General features: G+C 44.7%; 2 protein-coding genes across 7 annotated transcripts; one reads left to right on the top strand and one right to left on the bottom strand.

Moving 5' to 3' along the window:
- Positions 1–3,307: 3,307 nt before the first annotated feature.
- Positions 3,308–12,865, top strand: emilin2a (elastin microfibril interfacer 2a). Its single transcript, XM_085929375.1, has 9 exons — positions 3,308–3,554; positions 4,124–4,249; positions 4,620–4,810; positions 4,871–6,742; positions 10,435–10,743; positions 10,882–10,935; positions 11,402–11,461; positions 11,553–11,696; positions 11,808–12,865. The coding sequence occupies exons 1-9, from the start codon at positions 3,427–3,429 to the stop codon at positions 12,119–12,121; spliced, it is 3,198 nt and encodes a 1,065-aa protein (XP_085785501.1). The 5' UTR covers positions 3,308–3,426; the 3' UTR covers positions 12,122–12,865.
- Positions 12,866–13,135: 270 nt separating this feature from the next.
- On the bottom strand, positions 13,136–25,659 carry lpin2 (lipin 2). Of its 6 annotated transcripts, none has more exons than XM_085929381.1 (19): positions 25,414–25,659; positions 21,562–21,762; positions 20,694–20,789; positions 20,030–20,490; positions 19,747–19,873; positions 19,356–19,653; positions 19,167–19,266; positions 18,911–19,098; positions 18,701–18,794; positions 18,557–18,626; positions 18,386–18,478; positions 18,233–18,315; positions 18,023–18,167; positions 17,615–17,763; positions 16,943–17,029; positions 16,370–16,522; positions 15,318–15,432; positions 14,837–14,940; positions 13,136–14,695 (listed from the first exon to the last, which is right to left on the bottom strand). In XM_085929381.1, exons 2-19 carry the CDS (start codon positions 21,751–21,753, stop codon positions 14,551–14,553), a joined length of 2,700 nt encoding a protein of 899 aa, XP_085785507.1. In that variant the 5' UTR covers positions 21,754–21,762; positions 25,414–25,659; the 3' UTR covers positions 13,136–14,550. The 6 variants fall into 6 exon arrangements, with proteins under 6 accessions (XP_085785507.1, XP_085785506.1, XP_085785502.1 ...); XM_085929380.1 differs by having other exon boundaries at positions 20,030–20,487; positions 25,414–25,555; XM_085929376.1 differs by lacking the exon at positions 25,414–25,659 and adding an exon at positions 24,776–25,228.
- Between the last annotated feature and the right edge of the window lie 385 nt (positions 25,660–26,044).

The following is a 26,044-nucleotide window of genomic DNA, read 5'->3' as shown; positions in this document are numbered from 1 at the left end:
ACGAAAAAGTGTGCGTTCCTACGGCGCAACAAAAGGACAAACTCTTACGTTGGTTATGTCACGACAACGTGAGTCAACTGAATCCTTGGCGCAATTATGACTGATGTCGTGAAGTCTTTTTATTTTTTTAATCAACTAAACGTGGTTGAAAGACGGCACTTCAGAAGCTGTGAACGACTGAAAGTCAATTTTGTCTGGAAAAAAAAAAAAAAAAAACGAGAGAACTTTAGTAAAAAAAAAAGTGTCTGAAACTTTATGCCTTTCATTGCAACATTATCAACATTGCAAGTTTTCCTTTTTTTTTTTACCCCAGATTAGCAATAATACTTTAATGTAAATGATATACTGCAATTTATGATTCATTTGTCATTACTATGCCACGCCATCCATATTGGACACCCCAATATTGGTTGTTCCCCAAAATAGAAGTGACCAGGTTACATATTACTCACATGATGATTTATTCACAGGGTCCCATTCATAATTTTCACGAGGCTACGTGCCAGGAGTGTGGCTTATTATAGCACGAGCACGCTTTGGCTCGTCTGCTGTATTTGCTGAGCAGCTCGACGAGACCCGCTGGCCCTGACACCGTCGTCTCACCTCATTAACATTTTAGGATGACGAGCCTGTCGCCGCCTTAATTAACAATTCATCAGAGCGGCTCAAAGCTAAATTAACATTATATAGGCAATAAATCAGCTTTGTTAATTTGCTACACGTACGTGTGTAGGTGGCGGGTGACCGAAAAAGGTGTACGTTTTGACGAGATGACTCCACACGCACGTGTCGAATGTAAAAGTGCTAATTGTGTAACGGCGGAATCTACTGTGGAATAAGGAAAGAAAAAGTTGACAGAACAAACTTCCGTCTGAGACTCAAGTCTGACGGGTTGCGAAATGATCGATAATAACGTGTCACGCGACATTGCGTGGTTAATGCAAAAGGCTAACAAAACTGGCACCGGTGTTGAGGTATCTATAATTATAGCGGATATTTGAATACAAACGGTGCAGTAACACATGTAGACAGCCAATACAATAATACTCTGGCATATATTCTTTATCCTCTGCAAGAAACGACTCATATTACTGCTGTGAAACTCTTTTTGGTACATTATATATATGACTGCATTGTCTGCAAATGCACACACACCAGATGGCGCATAATGAGTCATTAAGCATGAAATAATGGTATAAATATAATGAATTAAGTCATTAGTAAAAATGAAAAAGCACAAACGTATAAAGTCTGGCTGGGGTGAAAGCGGCTCCGCTGATTCTTCTATGATGTCATGCTATTCGTGTAAACATCGGAGCTTTTGCAATCTCACCAGGATTTCCAATTGAAAGGATAGGAAAAGGTCACACAATTTTGGAAAAAAAAAAAACGATATTGCAACTAGATTCCTTTCAACTTTTTGAAGTCCATCTTCCCAGACTGGGTGTTTCATTGAAAATACTGTAAATTTTAATACAAATATGACAGTAGCCCCCATCCCCCCCCCATCCCTGCCCCCCCCCCCCCCTTCCTCACTCCAGAGTATACAGCCCTGTGGATCAAGACTTATTGCATCTCATATTTGATCCCACTTTAATAAACACCTGCACAGAACTTCATCCCATACGCCCGCTCACTCCTCCACAACCCGTTGATGGTTGACATTTTTTTTTTTTTTTTTTGTGCCCACCTGTGCATTTATACTTGACCATGAAAACTCAAGGTGACTTTTTCAGCATGCAGGCAGAATTTCAAAAAGCCTGCCAAAAAAGCACTGCAGCTTGTCATTCCAAAGCATCATCTCGAAAATCGCACAAAGTAATAAAGGGAACTTCCCGCTGGGTTGCTTCCCTGCTGATTTAAGCCCCCAAATCACAGTGTCCTTTCAAAATGAAGGATAGTTTTTGTTATGATGATAATCCCGGCTTGATGATGATAGCATGGCAAGCACATCGTTTGGCACTCGGCCTTCCTCACTAATGAAACGTCCAACACGTTTTTTTTTTTGGCACGGACAAGTCGAGCCACTGCGTGCGTTTTTTATTGCTGCTTTGCTGCCCTCTTTTGGACATAACATGAGCAACATCTTTGAAGCAACGATTCAAGATCACGCTCATTAAAAGTGTCCTAATTGCTGAGAGTGGTGGAAAGAATTGCAAAGACGGTAAGAAAGTGTGTGATGCAACGTGGGCTTTTTTTTTTTTAATCCATTATTAAAGCCTCACTTGCAAGAAATTGGTTGCCTTGACTCAATATAGGTTTGGAAACATTGCGCTAGACAGGCATTGCTAGATTGGGAATCTTTTAAGCCTAATGTCGGCACAGTATGGTGTCAAAAGGTCATTGCTTCCATAAAAATAAAAAATAAATGCACTGCTGTGCGTGGAAATTGCTCTCTTCCCTCCAAGGCCTCCACAAAGCAGAGAAAATGAATTCTTGCCCGGAGCACGGTCTATGCCTGGAGGGCCTGTGTTCGGCTCAAGATTGAAGGAGAAGAACAGAACAGCAGCAACTGGCTCAATATTAGGTACTCCAAACTGCATACTGTATTGAAAAAATACATTGCAATCCTGGAAAATAATCAACTGGGTCTCATACGACATCACAACATATCAGGAAATTTGACCTAAACTAACATTTCAAAAGAAACTCTTCTTAAACGGTATTAAACTTAAAAGTTAAATACAACTGAACTGTACTTGTCAAGCAACTCTTTCACGTACCACTAGAGGGAGCCCACATGCCACTTATGATACAAATTCAGAGAATAAATTGCGTAAATTCCTTCTGCCTTTCCCTTAGTACCGTTTAAATAGGCAAGTAGTTTTACTTTTTTGGGGGGTTTGGTTTTAGAGTGGTTAACTAATTGGACTTACACTTGATGATATCTAGGAATCATTATCATCATTATCATTTATCTAACTTAAATCGTTACATGTGATTTAAATTTTAAAGAACTTGCGATGACTCAAGACTTCACATTTTTCATTGTCTTGTAAAAGCAAAAAAAAAAAAAAAATCCCATAATGACATTGTGAAGGTGGACCTAATGAAGTGTCTGGGCCGTGAGCGTGGGCAAAGTTGTGAAAAAGTTCACCTAATCAAATCTTTCTGGGTAATTAACGAGCGACTGTTCCCCTAACGGTAATCTGATTACCCCTCCACACACACACACACACACAAACACACACACACACACACACACACACTTCTGCTCCTTCGCTTTCCATTGTTGTTTTATTGGGAGGAGGGCGTGGACCCTTCGCGTCACACCAGGAGGGAGTTGCAGTCAAGTTGATACAGTTAACTTTTTTTCCTCCACTTTTTTTTAAGGCGCTCATACCACGCAGGGAGCATGTCACAGTAGCGCAAAGACAAGCCATATTTTTCTTTCCAAAAGTAGATTTTTTTTCTTTTAATGCAAATATGCGTGCGGGAGGCGCACTGCGGTGGACACTTTTCACGCTCTTGTGCAACTTTTTCACGCACGGCTTTCCTCCACCACCTTCTTATGATCCTTTCCACAGCGGTGTGGTGCACAGACATCGAAACAGGTCAGCAAAGTCATTTGGATTCTCAAATTTCGCCCTGACTACGGAGTTCACTCGGGTCGGGGCGTTTCTGTTTCTTTGATGCAACTTTTTGTGCGCGCATGCTGCGTAGATGCCAACACAAATAATATATACTTCCCCCCCTTTTCGTCTTTTGGCTTATTCTAGCACCTCAATTGTACTAAATATGGCAGAAAATCGTTTTTTTCCCGTCTTGAGCAGATAAAACGCAAGTTGGGGAATGTGTGCGTGATAGGGGACGCCCAGTCGGTTGCACGTGAAGATTCAAAAGTCAGCAAAAATGTCCTAAATATGCGACTAAAATAAACTTGAACAGCTCTCAGGATGATCAAAGTTTATAGTCAGAGCTTATTTCTGAGAAAGCATTGCGATCACAAATGAATTGTTACCACAAACTCTAAATTCAGGAATTACCTTGAATGATGAGCCACATGCTGCTTCACGTGCCACATGTGTTGGAAGAGAATATGAACCCAAATAATTCTTACTGCCATTACGACTGCAATATGTGTTGTGTCAAAACGTTTGGCTTGTGATCCCCCTTCGCTCAGGAACTGGTGCGCCTACGTGGTGCACAAGAACGTCAGCTGCGCCGTGCAGGGCAGTGTGGAGAGCTTCCAGGAGCCCGTGGTGGCCCCTTGCCTACCCTTCATGACAAACTGCCCCCATCAAGTGACGTGAGTTCTGCGACGGATGCTAATAAGGACTAGCTACTTTAAAATTGCCTCATGCCCCCACCCCCATCAGCTCAGTCAAGTGGGTGTCAAATTTGGGGGAGACATGGGGGGGAGGCTAAATCAGTCCACAACTTACCAGATGTTCCCCAAGACATGACTCCCGCCTGCAGGGGAGTGATGTCATTTATTGTCTCCCTGGGTGTTTTCGGTCTTGGCTGCACAACGGAAAAAACGCAATCCGAACCGACAAAGAGTTACTCAGCTCATAAATAAACACAAACCAAAAAAACAGGGATGGCAAAGAACGAAGAAGAAACAAAGAAGCGTTCTGAGAGTGATTATCTGTCTGATGAACCCAACTTTTTCTCAGATACAAAACTCGGTTCCGACCCACGTACAAGATAGCCAACAAGAAAGTGTCAGAGTTGGAGTGGCGGTGCTGTCCGGGCTACCAAGGACCTGGCTGTAGAGATTTAAAACCCACTCCAGAACATCAGATAGTCCAAGGAATTCAACCCTATGGTCCATCAAGTACTGGATATTCAAACAGACACATACAGAGTAAGTGACCCGATTCAGATGTTGGGTTTTGCCTAGCCTCACTGTGTTCCGTGCTTTCAGGGCCAGAGCGCAGAGAGACGGGTCATCATGAGACCAACGACAAGGTGCACCTTCTGGAAGGTGAAGTTCAGCGCCTCTCCCAGACGGTCCTGGACCTGCAGTCTGCTTTGAAAGGATTAACGGTCAATCTACGAGCTGACCTGCAGGAAGACACCAAGAACATGTTGATCACGCTCTTCAACAACATGCAGCCTCCCGACAGCGCGGTGGTCCCGGGACCTGAGGACAGTCCAGCCGTGCTGGATGGCCACCAGGCCTCCAGAGGCGGGATGGCCGGAGACAAGGTCTTGGAAAAAATTGAAGGCCGCTTAGATGATATCAACGATGCGCTCAAAAGCAAGGAGGAGTTGCTGGAAGACCTGCGAGGGACGATAACAAGTCACGAGGGGCAGATTCGCGTCCTGATGGATGCCTCGCAATCACAGACTCCGGCCATGATGGAGCTTGATCTTGTGCAGAGTTACGTCGATGGCAAAGTGGAAAAGCTGAAGAACGAACTGGACCAGACCATGAAGGAACACTTTAACAAGATCCAAGCGGCATGTAGTAGCAAAATCCAGACCTTGCAGAAGACCTGCGAGGAGAGTCGCGACCAAGGTTTGGAAAGCCTCGCCAAACTGGTGGACGACAAAGAGGCCGATCTCAGGAAGGAGATCCGGGCTCTGCGGGTGGACATGGCCGCTGCGGATGGGCCATCGCGAACCTTGCGTCAGACAGACCCGGTAAAGAAACAGGAGGACCATAGCGACCACAAAGACTTGTGGCTTGAAATCGAACGTATCACGGAGGCTTACCGCATCTTAAACGTTCGCATCGACAACGAGCTGATACACCTGTCCGAACCCCGAGAGGATAACAACGACTTCCTCCCGTTGATTGAAGAATTGGAAGCCCGCTTAAATGTCAGCGAACAAAATGCGGAGACTCACTGCTTCTACATAGAAGAGAAGCTGACGCGGATCATCACAGAAGAAGTAGCGTCGCTAAGGCAAGTTCTGGACGAGCGTCTCAACAGCATGGAGGACCAGTTCACCAGCATGTTGGTGGAAATGAGCAACAACTCCTTCCCGGGGGTGTTTGGAGACTCCATGGATACTGTACAGGCGCAAGTCAACAACAACAAATTCCTCCTTCAGGGTCTGGACGACAAGATCAACGCCGTTGGAGAATTGTGCTCGGCAGGCTGCTCTGGCTCAGAAACCACAGTCGTTGAAGGAAGTCCCTCGTCCTCACCTAAGGGACTGGATATCATTTGGAAGGATCTGGGTCGCTATAGGAAAGACTTGGACGCTCTTCGTAGCGATGTCGGCACAAATACTGACAAGCTCCAGCAGTTGCTAGAGAGTGTGGAAAGAGAATCGGCCGGGAACCAGAAACGTTCTAAGAATATGGACGACTTCCAGAAGGGACTGATTAACATTCAAGATAATGTTGTGGGCCTGGCCGGTGCCGTGACTGGACTGAGTGATTCCTTGAGCAGGTACAACCAGGACATGGTTCAAATCAACGCAACATGCTGCCAGGCGGAGCTAAGTGACCCGGGGAGGCCGGTGCTCGCCGCTCAGCCTGACGCCAGCGGGCGCCACATGGAAGAACTGAGGAACCAAGTGGACGCACTCGCCAAGCAGCTGGTGATCGGTCGGAGTCGGTGCGAACACGTCGAAGGACGACTGGATACTCTGGAGAAGGCGTGCCTCAGGATAGACGGCGCTCACATCGAAGAACTGAAAGCCGACCTAGCGAGAATGAACACGACCTCTGGACGTCACAGCGCCGACATCGAGGAAGTGCACAACGCCTTGCGGCGGTTCCAGGCCCAGTTGTCTGCCATGGCCAGACAAGTCTCAAAAGATGTCGCTGCCAAAGATCCAGGTGAGTTGTTCCGTGGGGGGGGAAATTTTAAAATACAAGCAGTATCAGTTCTTGGTATCGGTGAATATTCAGAGTACTCGGTCTGAAAGAAAGCGATAAACATTCCGGCCGGAAATAGACAGGAAAAGTTCAGTTCGAATACGAGCGGTACTGAATAGAATGGATCCGATTCTTCCACGGACTTCCTTCCCAACTCTCCCAGCATTTTATCAAGTGTGATTAACATCTGTCCAAACACAAAACCTTCCTGCAGATAATCCTGCATAATATCACGCACTGCGCCTGCACCGCTCACACGGAGGCTCGGCTCGCCTCGGCTCGGAGGAAAAGGATCACATCCCCTAAATGGCCGCAGGGTATTTCCCCGAGTGGGAGGACACGAGTTCACTGGGCCTCTCGCTGGATGGCTGGCTGGCCTCCTCCTATGTCATTCAATACGCGGCCGGCCGCAGCGCCAGGCCGCTGAGAGGCCTATAATGGAAACTTCCTGTGACTTATGATGTTGTTGTCCTAAGAATTCCACATTTTTATATAGAAGGAATGTGGCAGGTAAACCGGTGCTAAAATATTTATGCGGCAAGCCGGCTTTCGGATCATAGCCCCTGATGACTGCTCGCAGTGATTTAATTACACCGTTTTCACTTCCCCGAAGGAGACATCAGTCGGCTTGTCTTTTTCCTCCCTGAGCAACAAAGTGAGTAATGTCGCCTTTTTGGGGTTTTCATTTCTCATACCGCAGCGCCGTCGACTTCGGCGCTCAGTCAAGACGCACACGCACGCATTATCAAGCTCTAGGGATTCCCGTAGAGTGACCTCAGCCTGACGAGTCGTGGGTCTGGTCTTCATTAAGGCCCTGACTCATTGCACTGATGGAGAAGAGGAGGGGTTAAGAAAAGCTCCACACCCATGACCAGATGCGTAGACTGCCTTCAGTTGTGATGTCATGGCTTTGGGCCCCTTGGCCAGTCGCTGCCTCCCTTCTTTTTAACATTGCATTGACCAAAACAAAGTAGTCATGTGGAACAGAGGGAGGACTAGGGCTTTCCCCTAACTGTTAGCACTAAGTTGGAAGAATGCAATTTTGAAAAAATGTCTTTTGTCCATCCATCTGTTTTCTATAGCACTCGTCATGGGTGAGCTGGAGCCTATCCTGGCTAACTCTGGGTGGTAGACAGGGACGGGGGCGAAGGGGGGGCACATAGAACCTTCCTAACCGGATGCCATTTATTTTTTTAAAAAAGGACAAATTGTATATGTCTGTTTTTTGATTGAACCAATGTACACAAGGCTATCTTAATATCTTTTCATTTTTAAATGCATGTAGGTCTACTGCCAAAAAATAACATTGTGATTTTGTTTTTGCTTTCATTCTCATTGCATCAAAATCCCCCATTCAGAAATCGCACAAAAGTGCTAAACAACAAACCAACATTGCATGCAAGAACTCAGATTTTGCATATTTTCAAAAAAAATCTCAAAGATTTCAATATTATGGGACCAAATTTGTCATGCATGGCAACGAACTGCTTAAATGAATAGGCTTGCTCACTCACCTGTGTAAACTGTAAACGCATCGCAGTACAGGGGCATTAAAAGTGGTCCCGGCTGGATGCGTCCCAGGCTTGGGCAAGTCTATATCAACATATTTACAAACTTTTCATGAACTTCAAATACGCGGTGACAGGTTTTGGTGACAGCTTTGGTGACAGCCATGACACGCATGCGCATTAGAGCCTCTCGATTGGCGGCGCTGGCAAGCAGTCTGCCCCCTGTGGTTAATATGGGTAATACTCAGCCAAAGTGAACGTGTTTCCATTGGCTCTTCTTGTTTACGTTCCTCCGCGGGAGTCACGTGTGACATAATCAAGAGTATGATATCATAGCAACAAGAATCTATTGTGTGTATATTGTTGCTATTTGTACGAAAAAAAGTAATTCAGTACAGTTACCTAACATTTTGAGAGCTGAAACCATGCACGGTGGAAAAAAGTATTTTATGGCTCTAGCCCAACCTCTGAGGGATTCATGAAGGGCTCAAGAGGGTCATCCCTAAAAACAAGTTACCATCCAAAATAGTTGCGATTCTTCTGAAAAGATGTTTTGATTTGGCCCATAGGGGAAAAGCAAAGCAGCTTGAACAAGAGATATAGTGTCAGTGAAATCTGTCATCCCGGCACACTGCAGTCACATGACGGGCCTCGAGTAGGCTGTAAACAGATGAGCTGTTGTCATAGCTGGATCGTTCAGGTCCCGTGGACACGACGAGGACGGCTACAAACTGTGATATTATGGCAGCCGGTCAACAATTTGGAGCTTGAAAATCAGTTCTCACAGAGTTACATCACACATCTTGTGAAACAGTTGAAGAGTCTCTCCTGTGTACATCACTTGATTGAAAACCTTAATTGTGGTCTAAAATCTTGATTTGAAACCCTAACCCTGACTCAAAATTCTAATTTGATACCTTAACTCGAACTATAAATCCAATCCTAACTGATTGAAACCCAAAGATGGATTCAAAACCTTTAGCCTAGTTAGAAATCCCATTCCTGGCTTGAATTCGCTGATGGAGCAATTCAACTGCACCCATTTAGGAGATGTCGAAATACGAAAGAACAAGGCTGACTGTGCATTTTGGAAATGTCTTTAGAGACTCAAACTGTGAGATGTTCCTCACTCCCTTGTCACCTCAGGAGCTTCTTTAAGATGCGTCCTTGCACGGGTGCCAGAGGACATCTCCCTGCGGGACGCCTCAGCAAATCAATTTGATCAAACGACTGCTTTGATTTCGCGGATCACTACGGACCCTCCGCTGAAAGCGTCTATCGCGATCAGGGAGCAGAAAGGGGAAAAACAAGAATATCAAAGTTCTCTTGAAGTCAAAGGCTGTGAGGGGGAATGGCAGTCGAAAGGCGCCACACACGCTGTGTACGATAAAATACAGCCATATCTGAAATATGAATACCTGACTACACTTTGTTGGAAAGGTTGGGCAGATTAGCAAGCGAGAGTGCAAAAAGAGAAGCGCGTTGGGGCTCATATTGAGTCAAGAAAAAGTTTGACAACCACTAGAATAGGATGAGTGATGTATCTGGCTAGTCTTTGGCATTTTTTTTTTTGCAATCCTAGCTAAAGTCTTGTTGGACTGCTTCCATCCATTAGTTGCTCTGAGGCCTGCCTGGGCCTTCTTGGCCCATCATTAAGAGAGCATAGCAATACTGTGGTCTTAAAAAAACATGATTTGTGCTTGTACTAATGCAAAGTGCGGGATAGAATGCTTGTGTGCAGACACACTTATTTAAGCTAATAAAGCTTTGTTTATGCTCTCGCCGCTTCCACGGCCGGTTGCCATGCCAGCCAAGCATCTTAAGATGACTTCTCTGCTGTATTATTCAGGTGCTAGTTGAGATGCAGTGTACAAATCGCACTGCGGCATACCAAGAGCTCTTGACCTTCTCGTTTAGCTTGTTAAGATAGATTTGAGTTATGGTTTTAAGTCTTTTGTGTGAATCTCTCAGGAAGTTGTTCCTCTCTTCTTTTACCGCACATGCTAATGGACTTCATGTAAACATTAGCGAGGAGTGTTGATTTCCTCTAAGTACGACGTCATTCCATTCCGGTCATCCCGCCACGAACCCCACACGAGGTTCAAGTCGTGAATCATCCTCACCACTGTTTCATCATTTCCTCAGGAGTACTTCTCAGACCCGAGCCGCCGGCATCCCCGCCGGACCCTGGTAGAGGCCGGGTTCACCAAATCCACATCCCCCTCATCATCCCCCCGCCCAGGCAGCCCAACACGCACGTTGTCAGGCCGCCCCCGCCTAGTCGGCCCGCCGCCCCCCAGTGGCCCGGGAGCCACGGCGTCCCCGTGGTGCCCCGCAGGCCTGTGGTGGAGACGGGCGAGGCCGGACCCCCGGGGTACATGCGCAGGGTCACGGTGAGGAGGGGATCCGAGGAGTCGGCCAGCCCGCCCCTCACCGGATTCGCTGGAGCGCCAGGTAGGATGTTATTATGTCATGTCAAATCTAGTATGCACTACATAAAAATACTATATTGAAATTTCTTTGTGATAACGACTAACTCTCTTATGAGGCACCCCGTTTTGTAAAACTATGAAACACGTTGTCTTTTCGCAGGCTATCCTCCTTTGCAGCCGGTATCGTTCAAGCCTGAGAGAAGCAGCCGCACAGGTACGGCATAGGAGAGAGTTTTTTTGCTGTAACTTGCCAACACAAACTCCACATACGAGCACTGGGCACAAAATAAATGACACAGTGTGTAATTAAAAGAATAAATCAATGACACAGTGTGTCATTTAAACAACCACATACTAGCTTTTTAATCTGCGGGTCTAATGCTAATGCTGTTACATCTATATATGTTGTGGTGCCAAATAACTCAAGATTGAACACAGACGGTGCAGCAACACATGTAGACATATATTCTTTATCTTCTGCAAAGAATGACTAATATTAGTGCTGTACTGATGAGCTGAGAGTAGTCGAGATGTTAAATGAGAAAGTTGAAAGGCTGGAATACGTCAAGGAAATTTTAATTCATTTCAGTGGGAAAACATGGTTGGAGATGAGTGTTTTGAATGAGAAGCAATGTTTTGGGGTAATCCCACAACAAATCTGTTCCATTTGTAATTGACAGGTCCACTTGCAGCTAAAATGCCCTGGAGGCCATTCTACCAAGCTCCACTTGAATCACGTGGTAAAGTCTTTCTGGGAAATCTCGGCCGAGGGCAGCCTCCAGACTAAAACCTAGTCACCGTGTTTTCCATCACATACTTCGTTGTTGTTAGGCGTTCCAGTAGAGCGCACCGCCGTGGCCGATCCTTTCTCCTTCTCGGCCGGGCTCACTCTCCAGCCTTTCTCTGGAGAGTTTGGCATCATTCGCTTTGACAAGGTTCTGCTCAACGACGGGGGCCACTACAGTCCCCACACAGGTAAACGTCTATATCTGCTGCCACTTGAAACTTTTCAGAAAGATATTGTATCATCAATTTGGCTTCACCAACTTTTCATCAAATATTTCCCTTTTTTTTTTTTTTGGTCAGGCCTGTTCACAGTCCCGCAAGATGGCCGCTACCTGATCTCAGGCCTTTTGACAGCTCAGCACGGCGATTCTGTGGAGGCGGTTCTTTCCGTTTCCCAGCGCAGCATCCAGAGGCTACGCAGCTCGGGGGCGACCGGTCGGGACGCGTGCGCTTGCGGCGGCTCTGTGTCCTTCAACCTCGTCGTGCCCCTGAAGCGAGGCGATCGCGTGGGTCTGCTGAGGACGTCGGGTCGGCTGGCCACCACCGAGGCCCGGGAGGTGCTCTCCACCTTCGGCGCCCTCTTCCTGTACGGACCCCCGGCTCACCGCAGATAGCTGAAGCTCAAAGACTGCAATGTGAACTGTGTGCATACAAAGGAACAAACATCATCTAATATATTTGACAATCTTTGTACCGGTCTTCGTAATTTAACACTCATAATCTGTGACGTGACGGCAATAAATGGTCGATTATGAACTCACCAAGACGATTCATCAACATGCAGGAAAAAAAAAAGGAACTTCTCTCAACTCCTGAAAGAATAATCATTGGATATAGTGAAAGCAAAATGTTGAAAAATACCAGCAAAGCACAATGAGATGAGATGTACGATAAATTGTTTCCGTCAAACTTTCTCATTTATTTATATCAAGCAGTGCACATCAGCGCTTTGAAATACAGAAAGCATACACACACACAAAAATAGAGCCCAAACAAACATATTCCATTAGAAACTTTATTGAATACAAACAAGACCGTGACAGCCAGAATCTGTTAGCGTCAGTAGGGCCTATTTTCTTCCTTCGTTTAAATCTACTTCCTCTTTATAGTTTGTTTTTTAACGATACTCTAAACCACATTTAAATCTCCAAATAAACACTGTGGTTGCTCCGTGTGGGCGGCGCACACACGGAAGCAAGCAACATTCACGAAATGACAGAAAAGAACAAGAGAGAAAAGAAAAAAAGAAAAAGAATGAAAGGCAACAGTAATCCGCCCATCCTAAAAACGGAATCTTTTCGTTTGTGGAATAATCCTAACAAAGACGTGTGTGAAACGGGCGGGACGGTGTGCACCGTCCACACAAGATGCTTTACTTTCATAGAAAGAATGGATTCATTATTATCTTTTCATTGACGGTTAACCAGAGAACACACGCGTGGATCAACCGTTGATGCAAAAAACGACAACTGACACTGACCATGCAGCCGTTTGCGTCTCATTTGTGCTTTAAAAGTCCTGCTTTTTTTTCCTCTCCAATATATTGCCACGTTTGTTTGTTTTTCGCTAACAGATTAATTCAAAGAAATATACACAATACACTTTGTGTGCACAAAGCTGTTTTAGCAAAAAAAAAAAAAAAGGTTTTGACAGCATGTCGCTGTTTTTATAAGTGTAAGCTCTGATGCGGCCATTTTGCAGGCTCTCCAGGTGGGATAAAATGCAGGTAAGTTTGTAGCTGAACAAAATATGACTTATGGTAAATGACAAATAAACACATTTGACCAGGAGCTGACAAACGCACTTGCGCAGGGGTGGGGAATAACTTTTGTGATACGAGCAAATAGAAGAAAAAAAAAAAAACACCCAAGTAATGTGTTTGCGATTTTTTTTTTTGTCTGTCATCCAAATCATATTGGGGGGTTTTCTTCAAATTTTCCAAAGCGGTTTAAAAACAACTTGACACTTATTGTCCAACAATGTTTTTTTTTTATATATATATATATATATATATATATATATATATATATATATATATATATATATATAAAAACAATACCTTTGTTCTTTTTTTATGACACTATCTCCTAGGTTTCACTTTATTTATTTATTTTTGTAATTTGTTTATTTTTGCCAGATCTTGTAGGTCACCCACCCCTCCTCTTCAGGTTAAGTATGAGGAGCACCTGTAAGACCAAGTGAGTTTGGATCATTAAGTAACACCATTCCTTTCTGTTCTTGCCAAAATCCTTCAAATGGAAATTTACACATTTTTTATGTGAATATTTATATTATTTTATATTTGTATTATTATATTACATGAATATTTATGCACAAAACAGTTCACAGGTGTAGGGGTCACTTCCAAATGTTTTTTTTTTTTTAAGCACTGTACTTTGGATGATTTTTTTTTTTTTTTCATGATTAATAAGCAACTCCAAACCTTTGAGCAGTTGTGTGCATATGTTGAGGAACATGCGTTGTACTTCCGAAATATGTACTGTACTTCAAAGTTAAAAAGGCTTACTGTTAGTGCTAATGTTGTCCAACGATTTGTGGCTGTAAAGAACTTCTTCAGACAAGGCAAAAGGCATCAGCATCGGTAATAATTTAAACATAAGACTTACTTTCATAAATAATAATAATGAAGATGATGATCCAGCAGAGGTTGTTTTTGAGCATCATAAATAGTTTTCTATGCCAATATTGTCCTCGCATCGTTTCAGTTTCTGCGTGAGGAGTAGCTGCTTCGTGCGGAGGCGTGACCTTGAAAATGGAGCCTGACTCGTTCTCGCTGTACCGAAACTGCGGCGGCCATTAGGCAGGTCCAGAAGTGCATCTAAGGCGGCGTTGGATTTGGCAAAAGCGAGCGTCTCCCAGGTGTCTCTTTTGTGCATTTGCGGTGCTAGGTAATTCCCGTGAAAAAAAAAAAATGAACACAACACAGCAGGTTTTCTGATCATCCAGGTCACCCTTTCAAGTGCGGTGCGCGCCTTCTTGGTCCTCTCCTCGTTGTAAGAGAGGGAGAGTACCTGAGCCATTTTCAGAGCAGGTCCGCGGGATCCACGGCGGGGATGGGTTGCCTCCAAAAGCAGAAGGAGCTGAATTCGGGCATAGCGAAGGCTTCGTTCTGCTCCTTGCTCAGCAACGGGAACATATGTTCCACCAGCTCGCTCAACCTGCAATAACTGGACAAACAAAAATGGAGACATATTATAAAAAATGGACTTTTGAATTGCTTGTATGCCGTACAAGCTCGCAAGATAAAACATTTGTTGTTGTTTTTTTGAGAGGGAAAGTTTGGAACGCGAGCTGGCCGGAGTACGTACGAGGACTTGTTGCCCTTGGTCTGTTCCTGGATCAACTCTCCCTTCGGATTGACCGTGAAGATCCGGCAGACGGGAACTCCCACCTCCTTGTAAGCAAAGACATCCTACATAGACAACAAAAATCGAGCTTTGAATGATCCAGTGGATGCAAAACATACTGTACAGGGCAGGTCCTGATTTGAAAATTGGTTATGATTTAAAAATCCATCGTTTATCCCAATGGCTCTAGTTCCAAAGGTTTCTCATAAACACAATTTAAAAGTTGAAACATACTTAGCATGAGCTCATACTTGATTATACAACACCCAGCACCGTATTGGCGGAAAGTTTTCAGATATGCACCACCTAATGCGTGTCACGATGACACATCAAAACAAGACGTTGAGCGTGCGTGTCACTTTTCCAGACGACATCTGCTCGTGTCGGTACAGCTCTGCATTAAATGACACGTTGGTTTGCGTCACGTCTGACAAAAACTCACGTTGGCTCGATTGCCGAAGGCGGCGTGGAAGGGCTGTTTGTTGTGCTGGAACAGGTTCTTGATGTCCGTCAGGCATTCGATTTTAAAGATCTCGGGTTTCTTCTCGATGACCTCCCTGAGGGAACACAAGACCGGGATGATGATAGCCTTCCCTTACGTTGGACAGGCAATGACACGGAGCAAGAATTTCCTCGTCCCCAATGCAAACACAATGCGGCTTGTTATGACAGATGTAGAAGGCGAGGCCTTGGACGTTGCTGTGGTTACAAGCGGCGACGACAACATATGAGCGGCAGAAAATATCGAGGGCAACGCCCGCTTCCATCCGATGTAATTAAAGTAAGAATGCTCTATAATACAGAGCTGTGTTTAGCGCAACACACTGTGCATTTGGGAGAAATGTCAACAGAGGATGCCAGAAGGCTTTTGGCGCTTCCTGTGTGTAAAATCTAACTGCAGCAGCCGTCCAAATCCCAGGCAGCCGTCCAAATCCAAATTGCTTTCAGTCTGCAGTGCCCTCCAAAAGTATTGGAACGGCAAAGTCAATTGTGTTGTTTTTGTTTGGATATTAAAGACATTTGGGATCAAATGAAACACACAATTCAAATTCATTTTCATTCAAATAGTCACTATCTGTTGTCCCCCCCAAAAATAAAAACACCATATTTAAGCGAGGCAGCTAGAGGGTTGTCTTTATTTGCATGCATTTTTTAGCACAATACAGTGGATGCCAAATGTTTGCAGTCTGGTATTGGCATCCACATATTCTCCACTTCGCAGATGATATTTTGAATTTTTGGAACCTATTCTGCCATGTCTCATAAAAACCTTGCTTTGGCACCATGTGGCGGCTTTCTACTAGAACTTGAACACTGTCTCCGGTGCTGCTGTTTTGGTTAGCAACAAAGCCGAAATGCTCAAATAAACACAAAGTTGCAATGAGATAATGACCGACTTGTTTTGTTTTCCTGCCAAGAGGAGGTGTCTATGAGAGGGGGGAATTTATCTGACAGGATGGCTCAAGACAAGAGGGATTAGTCTGTTTGGGTTACCTATGGAAAGCCGAAAAGAGGCTGCTGGGTGACAGCATGAGAGGCCCGCGGGGCAGGATGGTGCCATCGTCGTTGACCCACTGCAGGTAGCCCCTCGTCATATCTGCCATGCCGATGGCACGAGCCGAGCAGTACAGGAACTTGTAGCCGTTCCTGCCAATGAAGAAAGAGAAGAAGACAAACTCAAGAAGAGCACTAATTAGATCGGCTATATCGAAGCATTCAGAAAGTGAAACAAATACTTGACAAAGGTCAATGCAATCAAATTGTTTTGTTGACCATCCCGGTAATCAGGGCAAAAAAAAAAAAAAAAAATCCTCTGCATTAACTTGAGTCAGAGCCACCCCCCCGCAACTGAGTGATTTGAACCAGACTGTGAGGAAGGTCAGAAATCTTTTATTAAGGCATCTGGAAACTCTTCTAAATTGTTTACAAAATTCATAACAAACTATGTCTCCATTTAAGCAAGCCTCATAAATGCAGTGCCGCAAGAAAGGCAAATCCCACGCGCGGCGTGACAACTGTGAATCGAGCCCAGATGCTTCTTTCCCCCTGTCGTCATTGTGTACTTACTCGGCTACTGAGTGATAGAGCTTGGCGATCCCCTGGTGGGTCCAGTCCTTCCCAAGTTGCGGCAGGATCTGTCCAAACACGTCAGACCTAAAGGTGACAGAAACTAAATGAAGCGACCATCAGAGAGAACATAATGTAGAGCTCTGGTATAAAGTAAGATTAGCTGCGCGTGGGAGAGACGGTTGCATTGCAAATGAGCTCATTATGGAGCCTTGTGAGCGGTGCGCTAACAGAGGCCACATGTCACGGGTCTTCTACGGGGTCACGCTAGATAATAAGCCGCAGTCAATCTGGCTGGTTTGATATGTGGGCAACCTATGCGCGTTTGCGGAGTGGGCTGCGGAGGAAATGGAAGTTGACATCAGTGGCGGTTTGGAGGCGAGCTTTAAGCTAATTAAAAAGCCAATGTGAGACAATATGTGCTATATTGAAAGGGGTAAACATGTCAAAAGCAATTATGCTACTCAAGAAAAGGCATCACAACATCTTGGCATATAATTGCCTTCATCTAAATAGTAACTTGTGAAAGATTTTATGTGTGGGCTCACGTCCTTGTTTTCCGTTCTCAATTAAAAAGTTCTTGAAAAAAAATACTGCACACCTCGTCATTGTGATTAGAGCATCTACAATAAAATAATACATTTAGTCGAGCTTCTTGTTGTGGAGCCTTACTTGGTGATGGTTCCGTCGATGTCAGAGATGATGACTTTGTCGTCCCAGTTCCACAAGTAGATGGTGCCCTCGCAGCGGCACGTGCCTTGGTATTGCGTGGTGATGCTGAACGTCACGTCATTGGGGCCTTCCTTCAGTTTCAGACTGGCCTGGTAGCACGAGTGCAAAAAATGAGAAAAAAAAAAACAATCAACTCCTGTTACCCATCTATTAATCTATCAGTTCAAGCTATCTCAAGCAATCTTCCTACAAATTCTCCACTTATCCAGCAACATCAATATTATATGACACAAGTACCAATTTTAGCCAGCAGATGGAGCTCCATACTGGCAAATGAACTAACCCCCCCCCCCCCCCCCCTTGTTTTTACTCAGTGCATATTCCGTTACTGTTACTTAGCGCACTCACAATCTGATCCGAGGAGAGACGTAGCGATTTCCTGTAGGCGTGGGCGCCGAGATGCTGCTGACTGTCATGATGGTGTCTCTCCTGACACGACGCGGCGCTCACCTCCTTGCATTCTTCGTCGCTGGATGAGTCTGCGTTTTTGCTCCTTTAAGCGTACATTAAATTGATGGTAAATATATGCCGTCCATGTTGTAATAGGCTAGAATTTACCGTAAGGTGAGGTTCTCCTGCGTCATGGGGGGTCCTTCCTCTGCCGACTGAGACTCTTCCTTGGTTTCAAGCTTGGTCTCAGACTGCAATACATTTGAAATAAATCTAGAAGGCTCACACTGGAACAAAAATGTTGTCAATCGTGACACAAACCTGCTTGATTGCACTATCCGCCCGTTTCCGCCAGAACCACCAGCGACCTGACTTCTTTGGCATCTTCTCCTTCACCCAGGCCTCCTCTGTAGCCTAAAGCATTTGAGTCGGTGTTCAAATTCTCGCCGGTGGCATCAGAAGCGTGTGTTCACAGTAATATCTTCAAATTACCTTTGGTAAATTCTTCTGAAATGCTTGTAGACTTAGAATCAAGGGTGCAGCAAGGGTCCAGTTATAATATCTGCGTGTTGAGAACCAGTTCATTGCAGTAGTCCGTTGCATCGATTTGAGTGCGGAAAACTAAATCATGCTTACCTATTTCCTATCTTAACAACAAGGTTTGGGTTTTCGATAATTGCTGGATTTTCAGCAAATTCGTGGTAGGTGATGATGTGCTCCATGAACTTTTCTAAAAAGACAAGAGAACACTTGCAAGAGTTCTAAAAAGCTGACTTTTGTAGTCCCCCCCCCCCACACAATCTACTGCCGGATGTGCGCGTCTTTTGTTGCCATGACAACAAGTACCTTTGGATATCTCCGCGTTCTCCGTTAGGCCTCCGCACAGCGACAGCGTGACGTCCGGGAGGTCGCTTGCTGAGTCCGACAGACACTCGGTGCCGCTGTCGGCGGCGGCGCTGCCGACCGACTGCGGCGACTGCGAACCTGAGCGAATCTCTGTTTCCATCCAGTGCTTGCCGGCCGCCTCGGCCTCGCTGCAACGCGAGAACGCGAGTTACGATCACGCCGAGCGACATATTTTTAGCACTGTGGGCGGGCTAACCTTTTGGGAAAGTATCTGGCAGCTACATCGGGCTCAAGTGCAGTCAGGTCATCCAGGTAGATGTCCTCGGGACCCTGATGATGGCTCCTCTTCGGGACACCTGCAATCAACAAGCGGTAAACGCAAATTAATCGATCAAACCGATTAATCTCCCAGCCCTACTTATGCGGTACACTAAATCAAAGCAACCTTTCTTCTTGGAGGGGGAATCACTCTGCTGGCTGCTGCCGGGGGTGGAGGTGACCACGTCGTAGGGCAGCAATTCCGCAGGCTGCGCGAGAGCGTCCGGACTCTCACACGTGGTCACGGAAGTGCTCGTGAGCGTGCGCGGCTCGGGCTTGACGACGGCGCACAAGTGGCGGTTGCCATCCTCCGTTTCGCTGTAGTCCTCCATGGCCTCGGAGCTGAGGATAACTCGGAAATGGGTGCTCTCGGAAGGGGTGATGGTCACGGTTTTAAGTAGCTCCGCTCTGTCTTTTTTGGTCACCTGGATATTGGCGATACAAGGTGAGGGAGGACTGCCATTTTTCAATACTAAACATCACAGGTAAAAAGGTTATTTTGAAGATGGCTTTCTTACCTTGGCCGTTTCCGGAAACTCTCCCCAGGTCCACTGCATGTGTGACTCGGCTCGCAGCAGAGTCTCCGACGGTCTCACCATCAACTCGGAATCACTCTTTGGAGAAAAGGCCTGGGATAAGCCTTGGCTGAAAGTACAAAGAAATACATACATAAGATGTTTATTTGTGGTAGGTGACCTTATTTCCGCAAATCCATCCAATTTATTGACTTTTTGGGTTAGCGATTGATTACAGTGCTTTTCAATTCACGCATTTTAAAATCTCTGGCAGAAAAAAAAACACCTGTCATTTGTCGCCCAGTCGCCATCAGACAGTGCATAGCCATCCAAGTTATGCCTGGCCGCAGGTAGTCTGGGGTCAACATCTCGTATTGTGGACGTTGAAGGCGATCTGGACACGTGAGGCACCGAGGTATCCTCGTCAGAGCTTAGGTCCATCTCAAACATTTCCTCAGTGATGGTAGCAGCAGGTGTGGTAGCAGCAGGTGTGGTAGCAGCGGCGGGGGTGACCGACGTGGGAGGAGTCAGCTCTTCTCTGCGAGGGTCCCCTTTGTGCTTCTTCCTCCGTTTTTTCTTCTTTTTTGTGGAGACGGTGGCAGGCGCCGGTGGATCGGGCGGGTATTCCTGGTCGACCGGGTCGTTGTCTTCCAAGTCTTTTGAGGACCGGTGCTCCACTTCTGAGATCCAGAAAAGGTGACTCTCTGTTGGGATTGGGGATGTGGCCAGGTGGGCAGGAACAATCTGCTGGAGGACAGAGAAGGCATAAAAGGAAACGTATGCTTTTTTTTTTTTAATAACACGTCTGACATGCTTTCATTAATTCAAGTATGGCTCTCATTACCATGATGACCTGGGATTGGAAGTGGCTAGTTAACTATTTTAATAATCAGTTCAATTCTATCCCATTTTCATAATTACTTGAACAAAAATAATCATGTCATACTTACATTCTCTTGTTCGGTTTCCTGGACGAAAAAAGCCTCGCCATTGTCGCCGAGTTTCATTTGCAACTCCACAGGCTCTCCATTCACTTCAATGTCAATCTGGAAGAAAAAAATAAAAGTAAGACATATATCATGATGCCCATAGAGCAACATGAAATATAGAATGGAATTATTGTCATTTGGATTTAGTTTAGTTTAGATTAAGCCTATCCCACCTTCAAATAGCCCAATTTTTTTGAAAATGGGGCTCGCTTGGCAGTCACAAAATTTCATTTCCCACCCTCTGGGACCTTTTACGCAAGGCAAGGGACGACGACGACCGAGTTTAATGCTGAATTAACTAATGAGGCAGAATAAATGAGGGCCCTCTTTAACCCTGTTAAGCTCACAGGCAGCTCCACCACAGCAGGCTCAATATTGTACATTTAAAAATAACTGCAAAGCTGAGTAGATATGTTTTATAATCACCCTTGTCTAACTTCATTTTGGTGCAGTAAGAGGCTGGTTGCAAAACAGCCCTTAGCTGCAGTCCCCCCCCCCCCCCGCAGTTTCCTCTTCTGCCCACGCATTCAAGTTGTAGTGCTTGTTGCTATGGGAATGACTCATTCATTCATTCCTCCCTCCGAGTCCATCAGCATTCTAGGGAGCGGGTGAGAAAGTACCAACCTCTCACTAATCCCCCCCACCCCACCCCACCGACCATTCATCAATGCTAGCAAGTGCAAAAAAATATATACTACTGAGACAAAAAAAAAAAAAAAAAAATCCAACAAGGAGAAAAGACAGCCTGGATAGATGGGCAATGCAAAATTGTCTGACATTTGAGTTTTGGGGTTCCAGTTTGTTATCTCTAACCATCAAGCGCACTCACCACTTTCTCTTTGGAATGCAGCACACCGAGCTTGCCGAAGCGCACGTGGAAAGGCGAACACTGGTAGGTGCCGTCCCGCTGGCGGACGACCACGACGTCGATGCATCCAGAGAGCGTGGCCTGGTTGATGCCCTTGTACAGCTCCTTGACGGTGACCAGCACCTGCCCGGCCAGCTGACCAACGTAATTCATGGTTTCCACCTGGGAACAAAGCGCAGCGTCTAGTCAGCCGGGCAGATTTACAAATAATTTATAATAATAAAAAAATAAAACCACAGAGGAAAGTCTCCTTAGTTACAAGATGGCTACTTAACGGCAATGTGATTCTATCAAGGGACATAAACAAAGGCAGCGAGTCAGGCCAGGGTCTAGTTTCATGGACCTTGTAAACATTGTAAACATGGCCTTTGTTGACATTACCCGAAATGTTTACATCTCGGCCTGACCTTTAGTTCGGGCCATGGGAGAAAGAAGCTGCTTGAGGATAAAAAGCATGTGTGCACACAACGATCTGCTACGAGTTCAAAGTTCAGGGGTAAACTTCCTGCCTTGGAAAAAAAACGACTCACCAAGAACCAAGAGGAGTTTAACGATGATAAATCATCTAACTCACTGCTGTCGGTGTTATCCTCCGTGCTGGTGGTTCCTGAGGATCTTTGTCTCTTCATGGTGTCCACAAGAGCTCATAACACTCCACCGCGACCAGAGCAAGCTCCTTGCATAACTTAACTCATCCATCCTGAACGTGTTCTTTATGTATCCCGACTTATCACCTAGTTGTCTCACTGCTCTTATGAAACACTGTCATAAACTTTATAATTCATGGCCCCTCCGCCAGCAGACAGGATCGTCACTTGAGCCAATGAGATGACAGCTGACGGCTGATAAGGTGACACTCGCCACGAGGTGTTTTTCTTGCTGATAATAAGGTGTTCTCTGCGGTGTGACGTTCACCAGCACTGTCGCGTGAATGATACGATCATTGCCGCTTGTTATTGTGACTAATCGTGGAAGCTTGTGGCTTTCGGTCTTGCGCCGATCGGATAAATTAATACAATGGCTGGTAGTTACTGCGGCGCAATAATTAATCTACATTCAAAACATGTGACTGCAAGTACAGAACAATGAGAGTACTGTGAAGTGTAATCCCGAGGGATTATTCCATTTACACACCAATATTGCGAACTAAAATGAGCCCAACTGTTCAATGTATATAGCGTTTCACAAAGCAGGAAATATGTTATTAGCGATAGCTCAAGGGGGGAACAAAATTTGTTCCAGAACCTCCAGAGAGCCAAATATACTGTTCATTGAGACATCTTAAATTCTTGAAGATTAATGGTGCAGCCCGAATTTTAGGCAGAGAATAAAAAAATATATCCGATTGTGAGTAAAGTGATATTGTCTGTCTACATATGGTGCTGCACCCTTTGTAAACATCCACTGTATGAGACAATTAACAGGATTTTGTTCACCATTAGCCAAAGTGCTGTTTACAATGAAGTGAGCTGCTTTGACGGGCATCATCCAGCAATCAAGTCTGCGTTCGCAAGTAGCAGAAAAACAAAAAATGGCTCAAATGTTTCATGGTTAAATCACAAAACACTTGATAGAGCATGTGCGCATCCTAACAATATTACTATTGTTTGTACTGGGATGCCAGACAGTGATTGTTGATTGAGGGACAACAACAATCTGTCCTAGCAGGCTAACAAGACCCAAGCCACAAGGATCACGTTTCACTCATTTGAGCTAGACTCTAGCTGCTAGAGGTTACGCCATCAACAAATGCGCGGAACGGAACTATCTAGAGACATAGACAGACAACAGCGGTTCGCCAATCATTGACAGCAATATGAAAAACAAAGTGGAAGCTCAATATTTGAACATTAAAATCACAAAAAGTCACACAAATATGTTGAAACTCAATCATTAACAAATGGATACAAAGGTTGGTCTGGAAATGTTTGCTACTATTCAAGTCAAGGGGAATAAAAAAAAAAAACAGGAATCTGAAACCTACCTAAAGGCCTCCGATGCTCCAGGCAGGGAAAATTCAAACTAAAGGGATTTGTTGTGGCCAAGCAGTTGTTTGATAAGCGCAGAGAGTATCATCGAGGTAATGGAACTGAGAATCCATTAACACAGGAAGTAGAAATCTACCAAACTGAAACTAACAGCAGCACAAACTAATGGACTCAAATGCACCACACCAGTGACAAAAAAAGTCCAAGTAAAAGTCCTTTGTTGACAAAACACTGGTTGATAACAGAGTCCTCTCAGATCAATACAGGAACAGGAACAACACATCAACAAGTACCAAATTAAAAAAACAGGAACACAACCATTGTCTGCTTTTGCTTTAAATAAGGCCGCTCACCTCAAAGTCACATTAGTGCTGGCCGAAATGAAGTCTCGTGGCGTGTGAAGACATCACAGAAAGATTTTCAAATGTTGGCTGATACACGCTGACTAAGACATTGTGGTCTTGTGTAACTTGCAGATTAGGAAAACGCTCATGTGACGCTTTACATGAAAAGCCCGAGGGAGAACGTCATTGTGTAAACGCAAATACCCCCGTGTTGTTGTTGTTTTTTCTTTTACCTCCTTCATAACTATTATTTCTTCCATGAAGATAGATGGGTCCTATGGTATTGCCAGTTTAGTTTTACCCAAAGTTTGGCTTACACTAACAACCGAAAAAACCCGTTGGTTAGGTTACCCGTATTTCAAGGCATCAGCGTGTTTGCATTTTTAGTCAAAAAGTTTTGTATACCGGCAGCTTCGTTGAGAGATCCTCCTCCAGCAGTTATGGAGCATTTTTGGAAAATGATCAGACAGCTATTTCTTTTTTTTTTTTTACAGTAATATAAAAGGCAGCAGGAAGACATCTGGAAGGATTTGTTGTGCTTTAGAACCGGGCGATCACGGTTCATCTGTCACTTGAGACAACAAAAGTAGCAACTTGTTGTTGGATAGATGCTAGTTTGACTTCTAAGTACTGTCAGGTGTCGTTGAGCAAGGCACCATGCTTCTTGAGAGATGATAGTGAGTCCAATGAATATTACAATGTTTTTGGATAGCTAGAGTGAGTGATCTTGTTATTGTCTCGATAACAGTTAGCAATATCGCACACGATCATAAAGTCTGACAACATGTGATCAAATCATTGCACAATAATAGGTCCAAAATCCAAAAAGGGAAGCACACTTACTGTTTATCCGCCGGCCCTTTCGAGACTTCAGCTTCCTCGCATTGGCTCACAACACAAACGCGCCACATTTTGTACAAATGTTAAGTTTTTTTCTATATTCCATAAATGCCATTCAGCGATAAAGCTATATTGATCAATTAAAGCTAACATGACTCACAAACGTCACCGCGGCATTTGAACGTCACGGCAGAATTTAGGGGTTAGACGACAACACCAATGGAGGGAGGAGAAAAACAGCTTTCTTGCGGTGGCTAATGGTGGACGTTGGAGATACAAGTTGAAATGGGAGAAGCCCAAAATGAATGAGCCGTGTTCGATCGTCGGCTAGCTGCTGGTACCGTAGGCATAATCGTGAAATGATAACCGCGAATAAGCGGCTAACGCTTTCTGGTCACTCCCGAAAATAAGCGTTTTTTATTCCTCTAAGTGAATTTATTTCACAAGTTCATTCTATGATTTTGAATAAAACTAAATGAATCATTTGAAGCTGGGGGAAAAAAAATGTCAGCTAGCTTCTATGCTAACTACCGCTAGCTGCCTCGGCGATGTGACAAAATGACAAACGTTGCTTTAAAAAGATATGTTCCTCTTTTTAAATCAAATGAAACATATATGTATATACATTTTTTTAAATTTACCTTCTGTTGTCTTCGATGGAGGGTTTTTTTTTTTTGAATCAGCGAGTCCCCGTGTCCTCCATGTCTGATGCTGTCCCCGTGGGTGAAACTATTACTAGTACTACTACGTACTACTACTACTGCTACTTCTTCCGAGCCTCCCCGACCGAATGACTCATACGCGGCCGGGACCACTAAGCTGGTCAGCGGATGCGAGCGGAGGTGAGGTGCCGCTGTTGTGTGGATCTCCGAGATGATGACGACGATGGCAGCAGCAGCACGCGCGCACGCGCACGCTTATGCTCGGTTTTCACGTGTATATATTTACTATATATATATATGTGTATATATCTAAATTCCCAAAAATAACAAGTAAATATATTTTAAAATATTTATTTATCAAAAGCCAAGTAGTATCTTAATTCTAATTCCCCAGCTCCCCCGATCTAAAACTAAAATATTATTTATTGAGTATTTTTCATGTAATATTTCTGGATATTTTCGAGGTTATATCTATTTTAGTATTTTTTTTTCCAGTAATGTCTTTGTATATTCTAATATTTGTCAATTGTTCATCTTATATGTCGTGTATTATTTTCTTGGCTACCCCAAAATGTACATACATGTCATGACAAAACAAATGAAGATATGG

Source organism: Syngnathus leptorhynchus, chromosome 14, assembly GCF_054491065.1.
Source record: "Syngnathus leptorhynchus isolate UIUO chromosome 14, UIUO_Slep, whole genome shotgun sequence".
Taxonomy (NCBI): Eukaryota; Metazoa; Chordata; class Actinopteri; order Syngnathiformes; family Syngnathidae; genus Syngnathus; species Syngnathus leptorhynchus.
The sequence above is the reverse complement of the archived record's forward strand: the minus strand, read 5'-3'. Positions and strand labels throughout refer to the sequence as shown.

Coding starts and splice junctions, on each gene's coding strand:
- emilin2a (XM_085929375.1), top strand. CDS start 3,427: ATGCGTGCGGGAGGCGCACTGCGGTGGACACTTTTCACGCTCTTGTGC. Junction 3,555..4,123: donor GTGCACAGACATCGAAACAG/GTCAGCAAAGTC, acceptor CCCTTCGCTCAG/GAACTGGTGCGCCTACGTGG. Junction 4,811..4,870: donor TTCAAACAGACACATACAGA/GTAAGTGACCCG, acceptor CCGTGCTTTCAG/GGCCAGAGCGCAGAGAGACG.
- lpin2 (XM_085929382.1), bottom strand. CDS start 22,229: ATGAAGAGACAAAGATCCTCAGGAACCACCAGCACGGAGGATAACACC. Junction 21,763..22,130: donor TAAACTCCTCTTGGTTCTTG/GTGAGTCGTTTT, acceptor CTTTGTTCCCAG/GTGGAAACCATGAATTACGT. Junction 17,764..18,022: donor GTCTCTCCTCGGATCAGATT/GTGAGTGCGCTA, acceptor TCGTGCTACCAG/GCCAGTCTGAAACTGAAGGA.